General features: G+C 44.0%; 1 protein-coding gene across 5 annotated transcripts in view; it reads right to left on the bottom strand.

Annotated features, from left to right (window-relative positions):
- Positions 1-7,471: 7,471 nt before the first annotated feature.
- Positions 7,472-11,863, bottom strand: part of STEAP3 (STEAP3 metalloreductase) — a 31,016-nt gene continuing 26,624 nt past the window's right edge. For all 5 annotated transcript variants that reach the window (XM_025196940.1, XM_025196942.1, XM_025196941.1 and 2 more), the window contains one exon: positions 7,472-11,415. In XM_025196940.1, coding sequence (XP_025052725.1) covers positions 11,125-11,415 — 291 coding nt within the window. In that variant the 3' untranslated portion in view covers positions 7,472-11,124. The remainder of the gene's footprint in view (positions 11,416-11,863) is intronic.

The raw sequence follows: 11,863 nt of genomic DNA, 5'->3' as shown, positions 1-11,863 counted from the left end.
TTCCTGGGATGTCTACATAATCAGGAGTAATTCTTTCCCTTTCTTCTCGAGATGAATACTTCCAGGTAGTTTCTGGTACTGCTGTACTCTCCTGCTGTGCACACCAAGTCAAGACCAGTAATAGTCTTGTCATACATCACTGGGAGAGCTCTCCCTAGCAAGTACCCACGAGCTGCTGTTTGGGTCCTACCACCCTGGATGCATACATTGCTCTTGGTGAGATAGGCTACAGCCCTGGGTCTTTCCCTCGTCATGCTTCCTGGGCACGGGCTCTGTTTGTTATCTTTTCCCATGGTAATGGGATTTCATAGCCTGGCTTCAGGGCCCCAGGACCAGCACTGCTCCTCCAGACGTCCCAGTGGCTTAAGCACACCTTTTTCTCAGGGCTTCAATCCTGTGAGCACTTTGGGATTTTTTTTTTAAGGACAACAGATAGCAAAAGCAGACAGACACTGTGGTTTTGCAGAGATGTCTAAATACAGCATAAGCAAGGTGGAAAATCAGGGAAAAAAATAATAAAACCCTGTGTGCATATCCCTGCCTCGGTTTGCTCACCGCTTCTCAGGCTTAGGGCAGAGCCCTCTGGATCTCTCTGCTGCAGCTCATGGCTGTTTCTCCAAATTGCAGAGTCTTTCTAGTGTGCAGCTAGTTTATTTCTTCCCAAGTGGGTCTTGGGACCACCCTGAAATGAAACCGCACTCATTTCTTGCTTTTTCTTTCATGATCATGCATCTTGTGTTTAGGAGCCTGTTTGAGTCCCCCTACCCATCTCATCCTCTTGTGCTTTTAAGATCCAGCATGAACACCTGACTATTTTGTTCTCCTATTTGGGGAGTTCCTGTAACCTCTCCAGATAAACTGGGACTAGTTTCCCTGCACTTTAGCAATCCTGTTGTCCCAAGGTGCTCCCACTTAAATGGGAGCTGTCAGGGTTCACGACCTGCCATTATTCCTGGTCCATGAGCTGTGTGACAGTGCTGACAGCTAATGCTACATTTCACATACACCGAGGCATTCAGTGCTGCAGCACTTTCGGCAATTTAGGGTTCTGGTTGATGTTATATGGTTGGATTCTCGCATCATCCCAGAATGATTAGCTAAACTTCCTCTCAGGGAAGAGTTAATACTGCTGTAAGGCAGTGACACCGCTTTGCCTCTGCTGTACAGTAGCACAATTGAGCCTTTTATTATGCTCTCAGTAAAATGCTTTGTATGCTGGACTCTTTCTGAAGTACTGCTCTACTGGTGTTTTTTATCAGCTCTTTTAAACCACATTAGTCTTTCCAAAAAAAATTACAGAAAATCACCAACACTTACATTGTTCAAAAGCAGAATACTGGAACAGGATAAGGGAGCCTGGGCGATGGACAATGGAGCCTTTCACCACTGGACACTTGTTAGATTCTGGATCGGTTGAGTGCCAAATAAAAGTTGTTGGCATCTATTTCTCTTGGTAACCAATGTGAATTAGAGGTCTCTGTCCAGCTTCTTAGGAAATGGGGCATTCTTTTGATATGGAGATCGTCATATTAGCTTGTGAGTTTTATCAGAAGCCATGAGCTGGATGGACATGGTAACAGCACTAATCACAAATCAAAGGTGGCTTCTCTCAGGCAATGAGAAGTAACTCGTATGAATTTTGCTTGTGCTTTGTTATTGGGGGAATATTTACTTATATCAGGGGTGGGCAATTATTTTGGGCAGAGGGCCGATTTCTGAGTTTCGGCAAGCCATTGAGGGCCTCATGACAGGCAGCTCAGGGCAGATTAATATTAATTTTCTAAATTTTTTAGGGGCCCCGCGGGCCGGATAGAATGGCCTGGCGGGCCGCATCCTGCCCCCGGGCCACATTTTGCCCACCCCTGACTTGTATGCTTCCCTTTCAAAAAAAAAAACCTCAGGGCAGTTTATTATAAAGACAGAGGGTGTGTCTACACCAGATGCTAAATGCGCAGTAGATGAATTCTACTGTGCATTAGTGCATCACAGCAAAAGCCGTGCTATTGTGCTAATGCTCCATAAAATGAGTCTACTGTACATGAGCATTACTAAAAAGGTGTTTGTCAGCGCTACTGCACACTAGTGCCAGTTACTGCACATTCAGTTGGTAGCTGTTATTACAGATACTAAACTTAATGCGCAGTACCTAATGCACGTGTAGACGTGCCCAGAATAACTTATGAGGACTTGTTTTTCAGAGCTATTTCCTGTCCTCTGTCCCTAGCTCTGAAGCAATATATAAAACAAAGAGCAGTAGTCTTTATTTTGGGGGGCTTTTGCCTTAAGTCAGCCTGGATGGTGAGATGAATTAAACTTTCTGCTCTATGGATCAGAGAGATGGCTGTAGGTAGGGAGAAGAGAGTTTGGAGATATGGTATGGAGACAAAAATGGCCCTAGAGGGAATGGAAGCAGTGTTAGATGCTGGCATGGGTAGGAAGGCAGCTGTATAAGGAAAGGGCTCGTTTGGGGAGGAATCACCAGTGCAAGCAAGTGGTGAGGTGCAATAGAAACTAATGGAATCCATTCTTTGTTACTGTTGGGTCAGCAGGATATAAAAAAAACTACCCTAGTTTTCACACATTTATTTCCTTTAGTAGTCCCTTTAAAATGCATTTTCAAACCTTGGCTCTGCAGGCATCTGGGTTTCCTGGCTCTGACACGTTTCACTTCTGGTACTCAGAGTATGTTTTATTTTTAACCTGAAGTTAGTGATTCTTACAGGCTAAAGATATTGCCACCGTGGATATGTGTAATAAGTAAGATAAATTCTCCCAATTGTTTTTGGCTGAGACTCCTCCTTGGGAAGGAGTCTTGTTGTACCATGTCAGGGGCTAATTGCAGGAGTGGCTGTACCATCTGGAAATCACTTTGGTTTAGAAATAATCTGCTAGTATTGAGCAAGTCCTGGCATGGGGTGAAAGCTCTTTCTTTGGAGCACAGCTCACAATCCGCCGGTTAATTTTTTTGGGGGAAAAAAAGACGTGTGTCAACTTCTGCACAACATTCATCACTGCTCAGAAGCAGTTGTGGATTCCTGTCCTCCTTGCAGAGGAGCAGGGAAACCACAGGCCATGATCTTAAAGGTCAGGGATTAGGAATGAGAATGAAAGACACGTTGTACTTGGCTGTGCTTTGTTATACTGGTAAGAGGGTCCTGGGCTTCCACTGAGGTCAGTGGTGTAAATACTTGAATTACTCGCTGCAAAAGTTGGGTGTCTGACATATGTCCTGCAATGTTTTAGTTGGGTTCTGCTTTTCACTATTTGGGACCAAAGCTGTTATCTCCTCTTTGGGGTGCTGCTGATCATCGATTTGTTTTCAAACGATCAATATATTATTGCTTACCCTTGAAACATTTATATTGAGTGAGTAGGCTTCACTCCTCCCATGTGCTTCTTTCCCCTCCTCTTGCCACTCTGTATTCCCTTTTCCCATGCTTAATTTGGACAACCAGTCCAATTAAAGGCATATATGTCTTTCCAAAAGCATAAGCCATCCAACCCATCCAGCTGTGACTTGAGGGAGAAGAGAATTAAAGCAGGGGTCAGCAACCTACGGCTCGCAGATTCATTGGCTCCACGGCCTGGATCTGGCTCACAGACTTAAGGCTTTGGAGGCATTTGGTGGTGGGGTGCTTCAGTTGTGGGAGCTTTCCCCTTGCTGCTGTGGGGGAAGTGCCAGCCGTGCGTGGGTCATAGTGCCCATCCACAGGACTAGTGCCCACCTCCTGTAGTGCCCCTGACCTGATGCGGGTCATTCCAACCTGCAGCCAGAAAAGGTTGCTTACCACCAAATTAAAGGATTGTTTTGAAACAGATTTCTACAGAGCATCTCCAGTGATTATAACCCTGGCCACCTGCCAGCTTAACCATCAAGTACTCTGCCATGTGTTTGTGCAGGGGAGGGAGGAATACAGCAAAGGTGTCTCTGTCTGTGGAGAAAGCCACCAGATGTCAGCACAGCCTGTCCTTTTGTCTCCAAACCTGCCTAAGCAAGGAAACAGCCTTTGTGAAGCAGTGTTGGACAGTGAGTAGCTTTAAGTTGCAAAGCCTTTAACCCTGCTGGAGCCAAAAGCTAACGCTTTCCTTGCTGGCAGGGTGGTATTTCATACTGGAATCGGGAAGCAGCAAATCAGGCAGGTGTCAAAGCTGAAATGCCTCCTGTTACAGGGCATCCCTTGCAGTCAGTCCCGGCGTGTCTAACCCTTTGCACACTGGGCATCAGTCCACCCAGACCATTCACTGGATGCATTCACTGGTAAATACCTGCTTTCAGTTGCTGGGGCACACTTATGTGCATTTGAAATATGCCTCTTAAGTTCCAGGCAAGGCATCCAGAACACCGATACAAAACCAATCAATCTTCAGCAAAGCGGATTAAATGCACAGCAAGCATCTCCCTCCTGCCCTGAAGTCTAACCTCTTGATATCCCTCCTCAACCTGAGGAGCAGCCTTGGGAGAAAGTCCTGCGTTGTTTGTCTTCAAGGCCCCCACATCTAAACTCGGAGGAACAGAAGCGGGCGGGTGAGATATGAGTCACAGGGAAGTTAGACAGGTCTGCAGTGTTGTGCTTTGACTCTGACCAGGGAGTCTGCCTGGATAACCTAAATTGTGTGCAAGGAGGAATAACTGACTTCTTTACACTCAGACTCCTGTCGTCTTTTTGCAAGTCCGGCTATGCACGAGAAGTGAAGATGTGCGGTGGTCTTGCTAACATTAACCTTCTTACTATCTTCCAGCATTTTGCTTTATTTATTTATTTTTTTTGCAGGAGCAAAAAACCTGTTTGCCGAGTAAAATATCAGTATAATAATCCAAAATACTCCCCCGCCCATGATTCTGTATTTGATGCGTAATACACAGCCAGATTTCACTGTTTATCATGACTCACCTGAACAAGGCAGAGCATGCTACGTAGGTGGGTTAGCGAGGGTGCAGACTTAGAGATGAGGGTGCCCAGATATTGCATTTGGAGGGTGTTTTGTGTGTTTGCAACATTCATTCCTCTGTTGTATGTTGCGCATCCAGATGGCATGGGCCTCAGCCTCTCATCTTGTGGGGCACAGCTTCCGGAACAGCTGTGCAAGGAGGAGAGGCTCGAAGAGCAGATTTCAGGCTGGGCTGTGGATAGCTCAAGGGAAGGATGGAAGAAGGGGCAGATCTTCTACCTTCCTGCCTTCTACATTGTTTCTAATGTAGCCTGTACAGGATTTTGGTCCCCCAAACAGCCCGTGAGGTGCAGCCCAGCTTGCTTTCTTGTGCTCCACCTGATTCGCCCTGTGCCTTGTGAAGTCCTGATTTACAGAAGCTAATTTCTATATGCGCAGCGGGCAAAATTTGAAGGGGCAGAGGCTGACATATAAGTTGGATGGGAGCCTGCATGGAAAAAACGTGCACTGAAAACATCAGAAAATAATGCAAAGTCTGTTTACTAGTTTACCCCTGCATTTGTCCCTTTGCCTCCAAGTCTGCCTCCATTGAATGATACAATTTTCTAGTAATCTGAAAACAGCTCGTAGTGTCTTCAGTTGTGCAGCAGGGGTTGTACTGGGGGTTGGACTAAAGGGAAAATATGTTTGGGAAGCTATTTGCTATGCTGCTGTATGCTGGGCTCTGAGTCTGGCATGAACTGGATTCAGATCAATGGCCTTTAGTCAATGACTTTGTCTAGAGTCAAATGAATGGTTAGAGGTGAAGGCCCGTGTCACAGGTAATTACTAATAGGTGAGTCTGGAGAAACTGCAGCTTGGTAGCAAGCAGCCTTGGCTCTCTTTCAACTTTTGCATTCCCACTCTGCCTCTGGAGAGCTGAATGAAACAGCTATTTAAGTGCAGATCTCTGATAGCAGAGGGCTCTTTCATCCAGCAGACAGCAGCATAACAAGAATTCAAAGCTTGATAAACTCCACTCAGATATATGGGCCAGATATCTAACAGTGAGGGTAAATAGCAAGCAGAATGGCTTATCCAAGAACAGGAGACTTCAAGCAGCTTCCACTATTTAAGTCCAAATTGGAGGTCTTTTTGAGAGGCTTCAGTGCAACTGTAGCTCATTGGGTGGTATATTGCAGGACTCATCAAATTCAGTGGCTGATATTATGCAGATCAGTCAAGATGATCATAATTGGTCCTTTCCAACCATAAAAGTCAGTGGAAAGTGATTCATTTGCTCCCACAACAAGAAGAGCAGCTAAGCTTATGTTGTACTGTCCTACTGAATAGTGCATGTTTAATTTGAACTTCTCTGGCTTTGACCTCTGCTCGGAAGCTTTTTGCAGCAGGAAATTTAGTATGACAGATCTGCAGTGATGATGAAAATAAAAACAAAGCTTCCCTAGTGTAACAAATCTGTTGTTTCAAAGCTAAGACACAGCGTGCAGATTCCAACCTGATGCATTCATTTTGAGATACAGGATGCATCAGAATTTTGTTACTTTTGGTTTTGTGTCATAGCTAGTACACTTTTGCTAGGCTAGGCAGCATCTTATAGCAGTGTGCAAACAATTGCATCTCACTTCAGATTTAACCATGTTTGATTCATCACTTTGTAAGTAAAGCCCTGAAGAATAGGAAACCAATTGCACTGTTAAAAGCCTCATATTATAATACAGGAGTGAGCTAGCTGTACCTGCAGAGGTTAAGCTGCAGCACAAGAATTTAAATGAACTCATTAAAATCAACTTACAAATTAGCTCATTAAAATGCTACACTGCAGGTCCAGAAGTTGGTGGATCTGGCATCCCATTTCCATGAAGTTGTGATTTAAGAATCAGAGGCCAAAAAGACAAGTATGGCATCCATCTTCTTTGTGGGCCTCCCAGACCCATCTGTACCCTGGTTCTTTATATCAAGGTAACTTTGTGATTACCACATTAAGTTCTACTGTCCCCGAGCTGCAAATGCTTGTGAAATAGCCAGCACCCATTATGCCTCACAGTTACAAACAGATCTAATTTCAGAGGCAACTGATACAAAAACGTGCACAATTCTGTGATATGCATAATGAGACAAAAGAACGGATATTGTAGATCAGAGCATTGGTTTTGCTAACTCTGCATATTCATGACAATAACCAGCACCACTTGCTTGCTGTAGTGCAGTGATTCTTAAGCATGGTGCCACCAGATCCTTTGAAGGGTGCCATGAGGGGTGAGGAGAGAGGCAGATTAAGCCCAGGCTCAGGCTTGTACCTGCCAGAGGAACCCCCACTCCCCTGCTCAGCCTTTTGGCAAAGAGGTAAGCGCTGTAATATATAAATTAGGTTTTCAAATTGGGTGCCACTCAGTTCACAAAACCTATGGGGTGGGGAGGTGCTGTAGTCCAATGAAGGGTGCCCTGAGCCCAATAAGGTTGAGAAACACTGCTGTAGTGAGTTTTCTGTTCTTGCATATTTAAATTATAATCACATCACTTGTGAGGGTTTTATTTAATAGAAAGATGCCTAAGATTAATGTATTGTTTATAGAAAGACAGTAGGCACAAATAAGTATGATATCATTTTATGATCATTATAGTATCTTTATACATCTATATTTATAAGAATAAGAGGCCAATGATGACAGATTAAACTGGCCCTGTTTTTTATAGCTTTTCAGTATGTTTATATATATTCTAGAGGCACAAAGTAGGCAGTACAGAAAATAAAAATACAAAGAGTATACATTTCAGCTATAAATTTTGCAGCAAAATAGATATATACACACATATATACACACACATAGTATTTTTGAGTACAAAAAATGTAACAAGGACATCTTTAAGCTAACTTCACTCATACCTCCTATCCCCATCAAATAATGCAGTGGGGAAAAAGTAAAAATTAAAAAAAAAAAAAAAAGAAGCAAATATCATTTACAAATTAATCTCACCACTTTTCTGTTTCTGCAAAGTCAGAATAACTTATTGAAATGGTTGCATGTCAAGGAATTTGTATATAGACACCAAAGGAGAGTGCCATTTTAAAAGTTGCACTTGTAAGGACTTCATGGTCTGTACGGAAAGACATGGATTGGTTTCCATCTTGAAGAGCTGTGGGTGTGCTACTCAGACAGCTGCCTGCCAAGCCGTAGGGTATCCACTCATGAAAATCTTGCCTCCCCACTCCTGCTCTTCCCCCAGCAACCCCAGAAACGAGGCAGTGAGTCTGCAGTAAGGGTGCCGCTCTCCCCTGCCCATCAGCACGCTCTAGAAATCTGTCTCTGGAGTGCTTGAATAATGGGCAGAGGGCACCCTCTTAATGGCTTCATTTCCAGGTTTGCCACGTGCAGACAAGAGTGGGGGAGCAAAGGATTTTTGAGAGCAAGGCACTGGGGAAGCCATTTAGACATGCCCAGATCCTCAAGTGTTTGCATGTACCCAACTCCCTTGCTCTTCCTCATGTGAGCAGGGCCTGTGATGTCAATGGGAACACTGGTCTGTGTCAGGGTGAGCCAGAAGTGCACACCATGCAAACCTTGCCCTCAGCGAGGAAGCATTTGCGTTTTTACTTCTAGTTCTCTTGGTGTCAAGCACCATACTTCTTTTGCATTGAAGACAAAGCCTACATCTCAAATAACTTTCTCTTCCTCTCCTCTTTTGGCTAATGAGGTATGTCTGCCAGCTTACCTGCTAAAGAGGAGAGAGAGGAAACTTAATTGTGAGAAAAGACATTGGGATCAAGATACCTTCTGTTAGCCAGAAAATGTGAAAAGTGGCACTCTTTATGTTAACTTTGCCTGATAAGAGAATTGAACAGGAAGCTGGAATGAACAATCCTGCTGGATGCAAATTTGCCTCCAAACAGTTAAACTGAAGTGAATGGAGTTACCGTCCCCTCCCCACCTGCACTGACTTAAATCCCTGCAGAAGCTATTGTTTGCCGGGTGATTGCTTATATTGCTGCCAAGTCTATCTGCTTTTGTGAGCAATTTTAGCAGATTACAGTTGGAGCACAGAGGTTCGGGATAATCCGATTTGCCCTGAAAGACACAGAAGGAATGCACAACACCTCCTGTCTTACAACCAAATTATTGATGGTGAAACCCTTATTTTCTCTCACTTATCCTCATTTCCTTTTATTTAGTAAGAAAAAAGGGGTTATTTAGAGATTTCAGGGCTATCCTTTTGAAACAACTGAAATTCTGGGTTATCCTTGGTCTGCGGAGTTGGAAAGTCATTGCCGTTGCTGACAGTTTAAGGCTGCACTGCTGCTTTTTAAAATCCTCCCACCATTGAGGTATTTAACATGCGTCTTCTAGGCACTATCCAGCACTGACCTATATATTCTGTTCTTTTGTAGGAAAACCAAGCTATTGCAACCAGTTCCTATCACCTGTTTCCTAAGACAATCTCCCTGTGTCTCTAGCTCTCAACTGTCTCTCCCTGCAAGTCTGCAAAGCACCTGAGATGACATTTTATTGCCATTCAGGGTGGAACATGAATCTGTACTGCCCACAGGCTGAAGGATCATTGTGATAAAGGGCAGGAGCCAGATCCTTATGCAACTACTAAATGTGTAAGCGAATTGATGTGTCTAAGTGGGATCCTATTCCACTCTGCTCAAGACCCTGAAAATCCACTAATGCAAAAAGGGAGTCCGTCCTTCTCTTTGCTGCTTTCTGTGACAGTCTTACAGCTTGGTAGCAGCCTGTTACCAAAGTAGATGCGTTAATAGTTTTTAGGGGCTCATGCAGGATCACTTTTGGGTGTCTAGGCCTATTTAGATGTCTAATAGGCAGAATTGGACCTGGCTCCAAGTGTTCAAATGGATGGCGAACAGAGGGAAGAGAGAGAACAATAAGATTTAGTTCTCCATTGTTCTCTGTGGCCATGAGCCCTGTGCAATGCAAGCCTAACTCATATTTAGGCCCCCAAACTCCATCAAAATCAATCTATTCAGTCCCTTCTTGGACCCGTCCCTGAAGAATTTTTCAGTGTGCAGGGCTGTGGAGAATGAGGCCCATCATGTGTCATTGATCTCTGCCCTTTCTATGATTGAGACTCAGAGATGGAATAACAAGTTGCATCCTTGATAAGAGGTAGTGAAAGCTGGTAGTGAAAGCTGCTGTTGTAGAAACTGTTGGAAATGTTTTGGATCCAATAGAGATAGTAGTTTCGAACCACTTGACCTCCTTTCTTGCATTTTGCTCTGCTAGCCACTAGTTCCTCAATGCTCCGAATCAGTATTGCAAGGCTGCGAGTCCTTTTGGAAGATTAGCTCTATGTTTTTTCTGTTACTAGGTCATGCATACAACTTTGGTTTCATAAAAACTGAGAACATGTGACAGTAACGGCCCCCATGGATTACTTTAAGGTATAAATGCACTTTGGGCACATTGTTGACTTTCAGAACCTAATGCTTTTACTGCCTTTGGAAAGAGATCATTTTTTCCATATACATTAATATGCACCTACACTGACCCTATTTGCAGGAGCAGAAATGCCCTTTTGCCCTTGAAAGCAGCGGCTAGTTAGACTTGCTCTCCAATTTGCTGAGTCCCTGGGTCAGCTTCAGAAGCTCCTCCAACAACTCGCAAAGTACTTGGACATTTCTGCTGCATATCTGAAACAGTTAAGGCCAAAACTTACCTTGTCCTCATTCACCTTCATGTCCACTCCCCGTTGATGGGGGAAGAAAAAAAAACAAAAAACAAAAAAACCCCACCGCACATCTCAGAGCCATCTTTTCAGTTCAGTAGATCCAGGCTTTCTTTCCTTGGGTCATCTAGAGAAGGATTTCCTTGCCCTTGTGGAGTGAGAGCAGGAAGAAAGTCTCTACCCCCTCCCACTTAAAACAAGCATTTAAATCCTGTGGGTGTAGATGGGGCTGCAACAGAGAATAGCAGTACAGTGCACCACCATCTATACTCCCAACTAACCACTGCAACCTCTGGACCTCCTTAGTATTCTGTCTATATTCAGAGCAGCTAGCTCCAGTGTCATGGTGATTTTTAAGGCAACAATTTACTAGGAAATCAGCAATATACTTTAAATACTTCTGCATAAACTAGTTCCGTGGTAATTGATTTTTCTAAAGTCACCGAAGATGCCTATAGTTACCCACAATACAATTATACCAAACATATACAGCTGAACTCTAGAAATCTTCATAGTGCTTTGTTATCTTCCCCAACAAGAAGTGCCTTGTTACACATTACTGGAAGTTTCCCCACTTGAAAACTCCCCAGTTGCACTGGGCAGGGTGAATTTCACATACCTACCCTTTTCCCAGCCCCTCCTGATACGCAGTAGTCTTTGGCGAACACAGGGCAAGAGAAAGAAGACTTTAGCAAGGATGACAGTACATGGCACCAGTAGTGTCAGGGTATAGGTTGGAGGCAAATAGAATTTGTATTGGTTTTCATCAAAGGCCCTTGTCCATCCGTAGGTGAGCGTGTGAAGGGTGCTGATGACCAAGGCAATAAATCCCAGGGTGGACTGAAAAAAGAAGAAAAAGCAGCACATAATATTTAGTAGGGTGCTGTACTTCTAACAGCACCTCTCCTGGCAGCAAGGCTAAGCACATATGAAACAGCACCTTGATACGGGCTCTGATGCAGGAAAACACACCCGGTGCCCAGAGAACATAATAGCTAATGGACCCAAAACCTATTCCCAGGGAGAGCTGCCATCAGGGCTGGGCTCTCCTCAGAAAAGATAAATATCTTGAGAACAATGTATAGTTATTCATTCTCACAACCTGTGAGTAGATGTTATCCTCAATTTGGGCCTGCAGAGTCTGAAGGTTTAAAATTATGCAATGGTTTATCTACATAACATGTCTGCACTGGTGCCACTGATGACTGGAACTGGGACAAGTCCTCTGGGCCTATTATAATGTTTATGAGCCACATTTAATAAGCTGTCTGTTTTGCAAGGCTGCTGA

This window comes from Alligator sinensis, unplaced genomic scaffold, assembly GCF_000455745.1.
Source record: "Alligator sinensis unplaced genomic scaffold, ASM45574v1 scaffold4_1, whole genome shotgun sequence".
In the NCBI taxonomy this organism is placed as follows: domain Eukaryota; kingdom Metazoa; phylum Chordata; order Crocodylia; family Alligatoridae; genus Alligator; species Alligator sinensis.
The sequence above is the reverse complement of the archived record's forward strand: the minus strand, read 5'-3'. Positions and strand labels throughout refer to the sequence as shown.